Source organism: Chionomys nivalis, chromosome 11 (genome assembly GCF_950005125.1).
Source record: "Chionomys nivalis chromosome 11, mChiNiv1.1, whole genome shotgun sequence".
Classification (NCBI taxonomy): Eukaryota; Metazoa; Chordata; class Mammalia; order Rodentia; family Cricetidae; genus Chionomys; species Chionomys nivalis.
This window is the reverse complement of record NC_080096.1, coordinates 40,856,211-40,870,720: the sequence shown is the minus strand read 5'-3', so window position 1 is coordinate 40,870,720 and position 14,510 is coordinate 40,856,211. Positions and strand designations below refer to the sequence as shown.

Here is a 14,510-nt window from a genome sequence, read left to right as displayed (position 1 = left end):
CCTTTACCTACCAGAGGCGTCTCACCAGACACATCACTCGCTCTCTGAAAATGAATCTCCTCCATCATGGAAAAGTCAGCTAATACGAACCTGCTCAGTGACAGGGCCCAGCGTGACCCCACATGCCCAGTTATAGTCAGGAGGCTGAGGCTGGCAGAGAGCTGGGAGAGAGTCAGTCAGATGGTTGGGGGGTGGCCCAGTGGATAAGAGCACTTGCTGCTCAGTCATAAGTTTAAAACCCTAGTATGCACATAAAACGTCAGCCATGGCCATGTGGGCCTGAAAGCACAGTGATGGTGGTGGGGAGTGTGGTGTGTGTGTGTGTGTGTGTGTGTGTGTGTGTGTGTGTATGTGTGTGTGTATGGTGTGTGTGAGAGATGTGTATGTGTGATTGTGGTGTGTGTATGTGGTATGTGTATGTGTGGTTAAGTGGTGTGTGTGTGATTGTGGTGTGTGTGATTGTGGTGTGTATGATTGTGGTGTGTGTGGTTGTGGTGTGTGTGGTTGTGGTGTGTGTGGTATGTGTGGTTGTGTGGTGTATGAGTGTGGTCATGTGTTGTGTGGTATGTGTGGGGTCATGCTATAGTATGTGTGTGCGAGTGTGTATGTGTGTGGTGGTGTGTGTATACATGTGTGTTTGACAGGAAGTCTGTTGCGGCTTTCTGGCTGCCAGCCTAGCTCCAGGTTCAGTGAGAGACCTGTCTCAAGGGAATAAGAAGAGGGATAGAGCAAGACACTTGATGTCATCCTCTGGCCTCTATCAATGAGTCCTGAACATATGTGGGAAATGTACATACATGTGCACAGAATTAATTCATGTGCACAAGAAAATCACACACACACACACACACACACCTGTAATCCGGGGAAGAACAAGATGCTGGTCTGGTCTCTTCCGGCTTCATAAGGGATCTGAAGGAAATGAGGACCCGCACAGCTTTGGGAAACCAGGGTTGCCTTAAGGAGTTCCACAGGCACCTCTTTTAGTTCTTTGACCCAGGCCAGGCCACACCCCAGGGTGGATCACAACCTGTTCTCTAGTCACAGATAGGACAAGGCCAAGGAGTGAGAAGCAGGACCTCAGGTCCCAGTGAGATGTGGGACAAAGGTCCAGTCTGGGCCGCTGGTGTAGCGCTGGTTCCCAGACCTCTGAAGGGCCAAGGCAAGGTTCATATAGTGCTCTCTAAACTGTAACGTGGATGTACACAGGAGGAGGTGAGAAGACCCAACTCTCGGGAAAGGGAGGCAGGATGGTCAGGAGTTCAAAGACAGCCTCAGTCACATAGTTCAAGGCCAAAGTGTCTAAAATACCCCAACAGGGAGGGAGAGAAGAAGGGAGGGAGGGAGAGAGGAAAAAAGGGAGAGAGAGATGCTCTGAGAGCCAGCCAGCGTACCAGCACGTAGCCATTCCTATAGCGTACCAGCATGCAGCCATCCCTACAGTGTGGCAGCCCTTACAGACTTCCTACTGGGGTTCTGCACGCATAGCTATTACTTCTCAGCAAATCCTGCCAGGGACAGGTTTCCCTCGGCCATTGGAAAGGAAGTTGAAGCCCAGTTGTCCACAGGATTTGCCTTAGGCATGAATATGGAGCCAAGGTCCTGCTTTTCCCACTCCTGCTGGGCTGCCTCGAGTAGCATTCATTCATTGATATATCATCTACTGAGGGCAGTTATGGCTATTGAGGAAGCTCTTGAAAAGACAGCTATATCGTATGGCCAAGGGGAACAGAAAGCCAGTCAACAGGGCGCACTCTCCTTCACTTGTGGAACAGGCTCTTCCCTGGCTCTCCATACATGTGCCTCTCTCTGTTGAACCCTGCTTTCCCCCACAGAGACGTTTATAAACAGAGTGAACTGTCGCCTACTCCAGGAAGCCTGCCTGGGCCGCTTTTGAGTGATGAGGGCCACCTCAGTCTTCCTCTGCCACAGTCTAGCAATACTGTGCTGTCATTATCAGTTTATGGCCACCTCAGTTGCCCTATGGAGGACAGGTCTGGTCTGGGTCATTCCTATGTCCCTAACTTACACTGGTCCTTTTCGTCATTGCCATGACTCTAATGTCATGTCCTACCTGCAGGGAGGCTACTCCTGGAATGGCAGGGACACACACAGGCCTGTGGCCAGGAGACTGGCAAGGGACCTAGCTGGCCGTACCATCTGTCCTAGAGCCACTGAACAGAGCAGGCCTAAGGCAAAGATGCCAGGCTGTCAACTCTCCCAGGTCGGCCTAGGACAAGGTGAGAAGCCACAGCATTCAGGGTCTTGCCCAGCTGGAGCCTGGGGCCAGACAAGAATTTTATCTTTAATGTATTTGCTTTATTTTGTGTATACGGGTACTTTGCCTGTATGTATATCTGGGTACTCAGCTGTGCCTGGTTCCTGTGGAGCCAGAAGAGAGCATTGGATCCCCTGGAGCTGGAGTTACAGAGGGCATTTAGCCACCATGGGTGCTGTGCATAGAACCCGGGTCCTCTGGAAGAGCAACAAGTGCTCTTAACTGCTGAGCCATCTCTCTAGCCCCCAGACAAGATTGTTTAAACCTCTAACTAGGTCAAAGTGATGCAAAACCAGGGCCTTGACTTTCTCAGCTGTAAAACCAGTTGAAAACCAACAGCCATGTAAAACACTTAGGGACTTAAATATGCCTGACATTGAGCAGGGCCTCAGCAGAAACCACCATTTTATCATCTCACCTGACCCACAATCCCTGCCACTGAACCATGGCAGAAACCCACAGACTGATGAGAAACAGGAGTGATTATTTAACCCGGCCAGTGACATGCAAGTTCTGTGGCTCACCAGAGTCTCCGCTCCTAACAGCAGTTCTAACAACACTTGCAGAGACGGAAGTGGCTCACAGATGATGAGTGTGGTCGACACAGGCAAAATGAGTTGGTGTCTCTGGACCCCTTCACTCTCGGGCAGCTTTCCCAAGGCTCTAGGGGGACAACATGGCAGAAGTAACCACACTAGGCACAGGTGAGGGGCGGTGGTCCAGGAGCCCCAGCCCCTGGCATGTGTGTTGTGGGGTCAGCTCAGACAGCCTGGGTGCCCCAGCCTACGCTGTCAGTGCACGAGGATGAGCGACAGCAAGGCCACTCACTGGAGCTGCAGATGCCTCTATAGTCAAACTGAAGATGGACAAAGGGGCCCCAAGCTAGCAACTTCCCAAGCCCAGGCTCCTCCTTTAGTGCCTCATGGGTTCCTGGTTGGTCCTAACCAAACTCCCTCTTGTGAGGAGCAAGGGGATGATAGGAAGATAGCTGGGACCATTTGGAGCTGGCCAATTAAAGAAAGTCAGGTACTAAACCAAGAAACACCAGGGATGGTGGTCTATACCTTCAATCCCTCACTGGAGAAGCAGAGTCAGGCAGATCTCTGTGAGTTCATGAGCAACCCAGGCTACATTGTAAGACCCTGTTTCAAAAAATAAAATAATTAAAAAAAAAAACTAAAGCAGGGGACCAGAGAACCCCCAGAAAGCTCAAAGATAACATCAACTAAGCTCCAGACAGACTCCAGCCCAGACTCCAAGGCCAGCTGTAGTCCCTTCAACTTCAGCCAGCTGGCAACCGCTCCTCCCAGGCTCAGGCCACTCTGAACCACGGAAGCGTCATTCAGAGCTCAAGGTGCCTGGCACTCCCCTGCCTTAAAGCCTGCAAGGGAAAGGTTCCCTCTGCCCAGATGAGACCCCTTCAGCCTCCAGGCCTCCTGCTCAGATGTCATCTGTTCAGGACCCCACCCCCACCCTCTCAGTTCTTGCTCTCTGGACAGCCTGAGTTTAAAGTCCTTCGTTCAAAGTCCCTTGACAACTGTGTGACCTTGGGAAGGAGACTTAGCCTCTCTGTCTCCATTTCATCTATAATAGAGGGCACAAGAGCATTCAGAGTTATAAGGACTGAGTCCGAGCATGCTCAGACATAGGTAAACCATAGATGACACTCATTGTTACTGTCATTCGCAGTATTTATGGCAGGTTTCCATCACCATGGCCTGCCTGCCTTTATTTCTCCTCTACTAGCCCAACAGCTGGGATCCATACCGTCACAAGTCACAGCACACTCATGCACCTGCCATACCCTCAGTAGACACCCACGTAGGGAGCAAGCAAATTAGGTGTAATGTTGGAAGGTGGCATTGTTACCTCTGGGGCTACATGGGATGGGGAGCCAAAGAGGAAGTGATGACTGAGCTGTGTCTGGAAGGATAAAAACAAATCAACTAGCCGGGCGGTGGTGGCGCACGCCTTTAATCCCAGCACTCGGGAGGCAGAGGCAGGCGGATCTCTGGGAGTTCGAGGCCAGCCTGGTCTACAAGAGCTAGTTCCGGGACAGGCACCAAAAGCTACAGAGAAACCCTGTCTCAAAAAACCAAAAAAAAAAAAACAACAACAACAACAAAAAAAAAAATCAACTAGACAGACTGAAAACACTGTGCATCTGCCTGTGGCCGAGTCTGGGGTTCACATGCAGCTCCTGAACAAACTGTTGAGCCTCGATTCTCCTCCAGAGAACCTTCTATGACCACCGCAACCCCTTCAAGCCCTGGGGTCACTCATCCACTCAATCATTTTGAGCTCCTCCTGTATAATGGGCCTTATCATTTTCTGTCTCTAGGCCTCCCCTCTCCTGCCACATGGTGAGGACCACCATCAGAGGCATATGCCAACTCCTCAGACCCAAGGCTGGGGGACTTCTAGGATCGCCCAGCACACAGGGGTTCGGGGACTAACACCTGACCTAAAATCACAACATGAATAATAGGTGAACATGAGATTTTTTTTCCCTCCGTGTGTGTGTGTGTGATTGTTTTGTGTGTGTATATGTGGTGCATATAGGTGAATAGGTAGGTATGTATGTCTGTACACATGTGTGAGGTCAGAGGCAATGTCAAGTGTCCTGTCCTCTCCACATCATCACTTTGAGGCAAGCTCTCTCACTAAGCTAGAAGCTGACAATTTAAACTAGGCTAGAATCTCAGCTAGTTCTCGGGATCTACCTGTTTCTACCCTTCAATGCTGGGACCCAACACCCAGATCCATAGCCAGAGACTAGATGCTAGCCGAGCTGAGTCAGGGCTCAAGGTACGAATGCTAAGCCTCATGTCCAGAAAAGCTCTGAACCAGGACCACTGAGTTCAAATCCCAGCTCTGCCACTATTACAGCTGCGCCAAGGTTTTTCCATAAATGCTTGGGATTTGAATTAGTATTTTCTTGCTTGCACATCAAGTGTTTTTACTCACTGAGCCAACTTCCCAGACCTGAAAATGAGATTCTAATCCAAGCCTGGCACAATGGCACATACTTGTAATCCCATTACTCAGGAAGCTGAGGCAGGAGGATCAGGAATAGGAGGCCATTCTGAGCCACATAGTGAAACTATCTCAAAACAAAACAAAAAAGAAGAAGACGAAGAAGAAGTAGAAGGAGGGAGAAAGACAAGATTCCAATCCAAGGGCTGTTTCCCAAACTTCAACGTATTCTGGTCTAGACCCCTAATGAGTTTGGAGAGGATGACATATGGAGAAGCTACTTCCACTGTCCTGGGGTTCAAAGGAATCGATGGGTCCTATGGAGGTCTGCAGTAGCACCCAGACCTATGAGCAGAGCACAGATGCCCACTGCTGGTTTGGTCTCCTCCAGCTTGCCATTAGTACCAAGTGAGCAGGGAGTCTCAAGAGAATGGGGTCAAATAGCCCATCACCAGCTGTAGAGTCAAAACAGCTGCTAAGCCCCTTTGGGAGCTGACCTGGACCAGGCTAGAACTGAGGATCAGAAGTTCAAGGTCATCTTTGGCAACCTCCTTATCAAATTTGAAACCAACCTGGGTTACATGAGACCCTGTCTCAAATATAAAAATAAAAATAGCTCAGTACCAAGAAAAAGAAAGTGTTCCCAAATCCTTCTTTTTTCCATTGGAGCAAAGGAAATTAAGAAGAGGCCACAGAAATTCAAGATCTGCCAACCAGGCACAAGTTCAAAGGTGGCGGTGAATGTCATTTTAACGAATGTGAGGTCCCTGTGGCCCTGTGGCCCAGTTTCCACACCCAACACCCAGATCCATAGCCAGAGGCTAGATGCTAGCCGAGCTGAGTCAGGGCTCAGGGTAGCAATGCTAAGCTCATGTTCAGAAAAGTTCTGAACCAGGACCACTGAGTTCAAATCCCAGCTCTGCCACTTCCTGCCTCTGTGCCGTTAAACAGGCTGCTGACCCCACCGAGCCTGAGTTACCTCACTGGGTTGAGGGTGGGAAGGGAGCAGTAGGGTGGAGAGCATTGGTTACTTTCCTTCCTGCTATAACCAAACACCCAACAGAGGGGCTTAAGGATGTGAGGGCTCGTCCTGGCTCACAGTTTGAGGAAACACAGTCTAGCAGGCAAGGACCTGATGGTGGCAGCTGGTCACACTGTGTCCACAGTTGGGGAGCACAGAGATGATGCTGGTACCCTGATACTGTCTCCTTTTTCTCTTTTTATTCAGTCAGGGCCCCAGTCATAGGATTGTGTCACCCACATTCGGGGTGGATCTTCTTCCTCACTTAGACCTCTACAGAAACACTCTCACAGACATTCCCAGATTCTGATGGTAAAACAACCCTCCTCCCCCCACTGAAAAGAGCAAGGAAATATGCATGCGCTGAGCATGCTGCCTGGCAAAGTCAGTGTCTGAGGACATCCTACCCGGGGCTCAGGGGACAGGAGCAAGAGGCCCCAGCGGCTCAGATTCCACCCTGGGCCTGGCTGAAGGACTGTATGCCCACATTCATTCTCTAAGTATCCTCTGGCCCCTGGCCAGGCCTAGGTACGCTAAGCACAGCTTGTAAAGTTCATTGGGGTATGGAGATGGAGATACAAGCCAAGCTCCCATCCCAGTGAGAGCGGGGCTCACAAAGGGTACATGGCGTCGTGAAAAATCTAGAAAGACTTTCTGGAGGAGGAAGCATCCCAGCTGAATCTGAGGGCTGAGACAGAAGCTACCAAAGAGACAGCAGGCGAGGGGAGGCATAGGGAGGCTGAGATCACTGGGGGGGGGGGGGGTTTTACAGAGTGCACAGCAACTGGAGAGAGTCTAGGCGGTTCACCGAGGCAGAAGAAGCCAGTCAGTATGATGCTACTATCAATACAGAGGGAAGGGTGATGGGACCTGGAGACCTGGACAAGCATGCCACCAAGACGGTGACCTGCTAGGTAAGTCTGAGCAGGTAAGCAGGTGCCACAGTTACTTTACCTTCAGAGGTGCCCTCTGCTGTGAGAGCAGATGTAGGGGGACTTGATGAGATACCAACTCCTGGGTATGGGGATGCTGAGCTGAATGGCAGCTGGCAAAGAGGCAGGTGAGACATGTATTTTACCCCAGGGCCCTTCTTTAAAGGCCTCTTCTGAAACGTCCTCAGTTGGCAGTTACTGTGTCCTGCCCAGGCTGCCCAGGCTGTCCTGGGTCCTTCTCCAGGCACCAGGCCAAAGGCCCCCTGTGAGCCGCTGAACACTTGGGTGTTTCTGGGACCTCAGCACCTATCTCCACTCCAAAAGTCCCAGTCAGGAGGTTCCAGGAAAATATATTCCCAAAGGTCACTCCACAGGACGTGTCCCACATGGCCTGTCCCTCACATGGTCGTGTCCTTGCTCTCCTTCTTGTCTTCACACATACACCCTCACACCCTAAATTCTGTCAGGTCTATATACTTGGAGTCCTGAGGTAGGGAGGTCAGCAAACTCCAAGCCCTGAGCTCAGAAGGCAGGAGAACTGTGCACAGGGCACACACACACACACACACACACACACACACGGCACCAGGATGAATTCCAGAACTTGCTACAGAGGATTCCATTCCACCCAGCCCCAAACTGCCAGCCGGGGGGAGCCTGCTGTCCCCACGGCTCTTTGGCGACTCTACCAGTTATAACTTAAGAAGTCCGTGGGTTCTGTGAGTTCTCCTTTCAGACAGGACTGCAGAACAGCAGACAGTGAGGCTGGGGATGCAGATCCTGACTTAAGACGGAAGCATCTACTTTCTGGGCCTCACATAGGGGAAGCCCCACATTTGGCTCCCAGTCCACCCTAACCCACCATTCCGTACCCTTCGCAAGTGGTTTCCCACATTCTGGATCATTGCTGCTCCACCTGCCAGGCCCTGGGGGTTCTGCGAGCTGCTCAAGGGCCTCTGGTCACCTGAGCCACAGGCGGCCAACAGCTCCAAAAGCAGCCGGCTTCTCACAGCTCCTCCTCCCAAGCTCCCGCCCCCTCCGGGGCCAGCTGTTAATATCTCCGCCCCATGTCCTGGCCTCTCCTCAATCCACCCTCTGTGCACCCCCAACCCTAGCACAGAAGGCTCCCTAGCGCCCGCCAGCTGGGCCACAGCCACATGGGATCTGGTGCCCACCTACTGGCACCACCAGACTATGCTTCTAGACTCAGCCAAACTCCAACCCTCTACCCACTGCCCTTAGTTAACAGAATGGCTCCAACATCCCAGAGCTCCAACTCCCTGGCCAGGGATTCCATTCATCCGCAAGAGGGCAGGCTGGAGCATGGCAGGATGCCAGAGAGCTGCCAAAGCCTCCTAGAGAGACACCAGACCCACCTGCCAGGATTTCACCTTCCGGAGTGCTGCCCACTGGCTCCTGCGCCCAGGCTGCCTGTATCCAGCAACTGCTGAACTGGGAGACGATAGACCAGCCCCTAACAGCCACTTCCTTATAAACCGGTGATTCTTCTAATAGAGGCACCTGCCAAAGTCCACTGTGCATGCCACACAGTAGTTAGCGCCCAAGGCCATCAACAGTTGATAGCCCTCCAGGATTTTTCCTTTCCTATGTCACTTCTGCAAGAGATTTGAGCCAGAGGGCTTGAGACTCACACTGGAAAGAACAAAAAGTCTTGGAGGCCAAAGGAAAAGGTGAACGAGTGGCCAAAGATGAGTCCTAGAACACCAGACCCCTTCTGTGATTCAGACTTCCTGCTGGTCCTGCTCCTACCCCACAAGGACAATCCTCGGGGCTGGGAAGGGATACATCCTAGGCGCACAGCCAGTACAGAGCAGATGGGACGGTCCCATCTGCCCCCTGCTTCTTCCGTCACCACGCAGCTGATAAAATGTCCTTTGCCAAATGCTCTGAGTTCACGGCCAGGCCTCTGAGCAAGTCCCCTCCTCTCTCAAAGCCTCTGTTCTAGGAATCCAGGGCTCTCACGCCCTGCCTTGTGCGTTCTTGTCAGCTACCAGCACTCGGCCTCTGCAAATGAGAAACTGAAGTTATACACTAACGACAGCAAGATGGGCACCCAACGTGCTACCTCATGCCTGCAATCTCAATACTCTGGAAGCTGAGGTAGAAGATCAGCCATGAGTTCAAGGCCAGCCTAGGCAACTTGGTGTGTTTCAGGCCAGCTTGATCTATATTACTGTGTTAGACATTGTCAAAAAAAAAAAAAAAAAAAAAAAAAAACAAACAAAAAAAAAAACAGTAGGGAATGGAGAAATGGCTCAGTGGTAAAGGGCACTTGCTGCTTTTCCAGAGGAGTCAAGTTCGGTTCCCACACCCATGTCAGGTGGCTCACAACCATCTGTAATTCTTGCTCTAGGAGAGGCGATGATGTCTCTGTGCTCCAAGGGCATCTGCATTCATGTATACACACCTGGGTGCAGACACATTAGAAGCAAACATCCTCTGAATCGAAGTTGAGGCTGGGGAGATGGCTCGTTTTGCAAAGTGCTTGTTATTACACGCATGAAGACCTGAGTCTGGCTCCTTGGCACCCATGTAAAAAACTGGGTGCAGTTGTGGGCACCTGTGATCCCATACAAGATCCCTAGGGCTTGCTGACTAGCCTATCTAACAGAATGGGTAAGTTCCAGGTTCACTGAGAGATCCTGTCTCAACAAATAAAGTGAGACCATGAGGAGGCTCAGCGTGCCAAGGGTGCTCGCTGCCCGTGGTGGTTTAAATGGGAATGACTCCCATAGGCTCATATATCCAAATGCTTGGTCATCAAGGAGTGGCACTATTTGAGAAGAAATAGGAGGTGTGGCCTTGTCGGAATAGGTGTGGGCTATTGGAGGAAATGTGTCACGGGTGGGTGGGGGGGCTGGTTTTGAGGTTTCATAAGCCCAAGCCAGCTGCAGTATTGACCTGCTGCCCTGCCTATAGATCTGGATGTGGAAATCTGCTTCTCCAGTACCATGTCTGCTTGAGGCCTCCATGCTCGCCACCATGATGATAAACTTCTGAGTCTGTGAGCAAGCCCCCAGTGAGATGCTTCCTTTTATGGGAGTTGCCTTAGTCACGAGTCTCTTCACAGCAATAGAACACTGACTAAGACACTGCCCAACAATACTGGAACCACGCAATGGTGGAACTGACCACACAAAGTTGCCCTGTGACCTCTACAGATGTGTGGCACATGTGCCCCGCTGCCATACACACATCATACATACACACATACTCAATAATAATAAATGAAATAAATTAAAATGGTTTTAAAGATGAGGAAGCAATTGAAGAAAATTACTCTGGCCTACACACACACACACACACACAGCACTGAGGACTAGAGAGATCCAGGTGGCTTCTAGAGGAGGTGGTACTCACGCCAGCCTAGAGCCTGAATGGGCTTGGGCAGGTTGGGAGGAGTGATATGGGGAAAGGCCTGACAGGACAGCACAGTCCTGGGCTTTGGGGAGCGCCACCTTACAGGAAAGCAGGAACCTGTCGCAGAGGGCCTCATGGACCAGCAACAGGGTTTAAGCACTGTGGCTCCTCTCCGCCTGGTGAGCAGGCCCAACACAATGAAGCCTTGCAAGGAAGACAGCAGATCAAGAGACCTGGACTGAGCTCATCTTACTGAGTCCACGCCTAATGTAACAGATACCGCTAGTGAACTCACAACTTCCAAGCCCAGTCTCCCATCTCTCCGGAGGACCACCTCAGGCTCACCAGCCTCAATCTAGAGCTCCATCTTAGACATAGACAGAGTAAAGACCAGAGATGGAAAAGGATGCTCAAAAAGACATGCTTGGTGGAAGTTGTCTAGACTCAGCTCTCCTGACCATAAGTCCAGAGCCCCATGCAGCTGATCCTCCCACAGGCACACACAGGGAGGGGCTTCACTCAGACATCAGGGAGGACCTGAGTGAGACTAAATCCCAGGCGTGCACAACAGAGAGCTCAATCTCTCTACAGAGGCTCCTGCAGCTCACAGAGCAATATCCTACCTGAACTGGTTCCTGTGAGTTCTCAGAGGTTCTGCCCCATCTGTTACTATAGAGATGTTTCCATGGGCATCCATGGAGTCCCAAGGACAGGGACGACATCTCCCTCATCTCTGAGCCCCTTCCCCAACACCCAGACCACAGTCCCATATTCAGATGCCTGTACTAGGTCCTAGAAGGGCCCAAACTTCAGCCTGCATCAGGGACACCCAAAGGGCCCCTTAACGTTTAGGGTGCTGGGTCCCACCCAGTTTTTTTGTTTTTCTTTCTAATTCTATATGGATGAGTGTTTCACCAGCATGTATGTTTATGAGCTACTTCACCACTAGTGCCCTTAGAAGTCAGAAGAGTTTGTCAGATTCCCCTGGAACTGATGGTTGTGATGTGGGTGCTGGGAATTGAACCCTGGTCCTCTGGAAGAGCAGCCAGTTCTCTTAACTGCTAAGCCATCTTTCTAGCCCCCATACTACAAGGTTTTTGTTTCAGTAGAGCAGAAGTTAAGCCTGCCTGACAAAATCCCTAGAGATGTCAATTCTGCTGGACCAGAGAGACAGATCAATGGCACGTTACGGTGGGGATATGATAAGGAGACCCAGAGACTTGACAGTCTGTCAGCACAGCAACAGCAGCTGAAATGCCACCATCTCCAGGTAGCCTCCTCAACTCCGCCTCAATAGTCTGCATGGAAGCATGTACCTGTTCACACTTCACAGTCCTGTATCCCTGGTCCTCGCTGGAACTCGAGCCTGGGGCATTGTGCATGGGAGGAAGACCGCATCCCTACCAAGACTTTTTCTCTTTAGTTGATTTAGTTGGTGTCCTTTTTTTTTTTTTAACCTCAAGTAAGCTGGCAGTGGAATGGCACAGATTCATCAGAATACCCTGTCCCTTCACAGTGAGAGCCTTGAACATGGATGTTCAATGAGCATCTAGCAATGGAGGAATCTTACAAGGGGACACAGTGAACGGAAGTACCTGCCTGCATAAACCTCTGATCAAATGAAGGCATGCAGGAATACTGTCATCCCCTCACTGTCCCAGCCTCTGGGGCCGGGCAGTGTGGCCGGACAGATTAAAGGAAGCTTTGAGATAAAGAGTGGGTGGGGCATCAGGGAAGGGAGGGGCTAAGAAAAGAGTACACCAGCAGAAGAGGAAACGGAGGTGACTATTCAGAGCCCAGAGCACTCGCTCTAAATCCCATGCTTTGTGGAGAAAAAGCCTCTAAAGAAGAGCAAGGGGAAGCCCACAAACTGCCCCCAGGCAGAGGAGAGGCAGCGCTCAAGGAGGTGGGGAGGGGGTGGAACCCTACAGGAGAAGTAAAGTTTAGCCAGCCCTGAATACCACCCTGTCCAATAGGTTCTAATACACGGATTCTAGTCTCTGCCAGCTCCTGGTGCGAGTGGACCTCCCACGTGGCCAGCCGCTGTGGGGCTGGGCCCAGCCCAACTTCCCAGATTTGGCTTTTGCTCAGGAATTGTTCTCACCTCAGGCTATGCCGAGTAAGTCATCACAAGACGCACTGTCCGGGGAGCCTGAACCCTCAGGTCCCCGGTGGCCAGCCTGAGGCCCTCCCCCATCTCCTGGAGGCCAGCACCCAAGCAACGCTCGCCTGAGTAAGGACAGTCCCTAGCAGAGACCAACCTGAGAGCTGCACAGGGAGTCGACCCACCGAGCTGAGACGCCAGGGACACGTGTGCCCTTCCAGAAGGGGAAGGGTGACACGTGCGGGGAAGGGGGTCTTACCCACGTGCTGGGACAATCCTGACCCCCCCACGGTTGGCAGGGCGGAGTCCAGGACTCCCTGGGTGCCAAAGCAGCGACTGTAGGGAGGCTGGAGTTCGGCAGCGGCGGAAGCGCCGGCTGTAGACAGAAGGCGGGAGCGGCCAGACAAGTTCCTGGGCCAATCTATGCCCTCCCTCCCAAGCTTGGAGAGGGTGGGGCCAACCAGGGCCGCGGGGTCAGCTGATTTCAGAAGTCCAGGCCCCGTGTGGAAGATATTGGAGGTCAGGACCCCAACCAACTGACAGTAGACACTTCAGCCCGGGAGTTGTCAAGCCCTGGTCACAGGACAGAGGTGGAAAAATGGGCACCTGGTCACCACTGGAAGCAAAGACTGACTGCTACTTCTCAAAGCGGAGCTTGCTAGTCTTAGTATTAGGGGCTATTCAAGCACACCTTTAATATGTGCCCAGTACTGAAGTGTGTGATGGAATGAGATACTACACAGGACCCCCAGAATACTTGGAGGATTATTGACTCGGGGAGGGAGGGTGCAGAAAAATAGATGATTCAGAACTAGACAAAGGCAACAGCACCCACTGACCTCACTCAGTGAGAGCCACTGTTAACACAAAGGGGTGGCTTCCGGATAGACTAGAGCTGAGGATGCAGCCCCCAACCCTATCCTTCAACACCCCCCCCCACCCCGGGTTTGGTATTTACCTTACCCAATATACAGTATGAACTACACGCTACTGAACACACAAATAGGACTGGAGGGCCACGTAAAAGACGCCCACCAGTGTTCATCTGTCAAACTCAGAAGGGATCAGATACCTTAAATGGCGATCCCTGAAAGAGGAACAGAGGAGGTGGGGGACTTTGGCAGTCCAGTGCATTCTATAGGGAGGGGGGACCTGGAGGAGCTTGTCTCTCCAGACATACACCCAAAGAGTTCCTTGGGAACTTGGCCTGCCCCAGTCACTCTGGGGACAAAGGATAGCTGTTTATGAACAAAGAGCCACCTACTGAGGCTACCCACACTGGGTCCCAGAAGCCCTCCAGTGGGAGACCTTTGGTGACAACAAAGGTCTTCCTTTGGTCACTTGTATGACCTTGCTTAGCGCACACTAAGAATGAGACCTTCACAGTCAGAGATGCAAGTACCCACCCATGGGTTTTGGCATCAGCCAGCCACAGACCAGCTCTGCCTCAGCTGGGAGCATTAAGGCCCAGCCTCAGCTCCTAGACACCTAGGTGTCTTCGACAGCAAATGACAAACGAGACCATTTTCCAAGTGCAGATGGAGCCGGGCGATGGTGGCTCACGCCTTTAATCCCAGCACTCGGGAGGCAGAGGCAGGCGGATCTCTGTGAGTTCGAGACCAGCCTGGTCTACAGCGCTAGTTCCAGGACAGGCTCCAAAGCCATAGAGAAACCCTGTCTCGAAAAACCAAAAAAAAAAAAAAAAAAAACCCAAGTGCAGATGGAGACACATCCAGGGACACCAGGAGCCCTGTGGGACGGCCAGATCTTGCAGGGAAGGGGAATTCTCACTCTGGCAGACTGCCGTGAGTCTGTCAT

The 14,510-nt window shown here is 51.8% G+C and overlaps 1 protein-coding gene across 3 annotated transcripts in view; it reads right to left on the bottom strand.

Moving 5' to 3' along the window:
• Positions 1 to 13,009, bottom strand: part of Acot11 (acyl-CoA thioesterase 11) — a 54,272-nt gene extending 41,263 nt beyond the window's left edge. The window contains exon 1 of one of the 3 annotated variants that reach the window (XM_057784622.1): positions 12,952 to 13,009. Coding sequence is in view for 1 of the 3 variants with exons in the window: in XM_057784621.1 (XP_057640604.1) it covers positions 8,080 to 8,112 (33 nt within the window). In the remaining 2 variants the exon portion in view is untranslated. Of the gene's footprint in view, positions 1 to 2,802; positions 2,900 to 8,079; positions 8,210 to 12,951 lie in introns of those variants that run through there. The other 2 variants (XM_057784621.1, XM_057784623.1) reach the window with 2 other exon arrangements.
• Between the last annotated feature and the right edge of the window lie 1,501 nt (positions 13,010 to 14,510).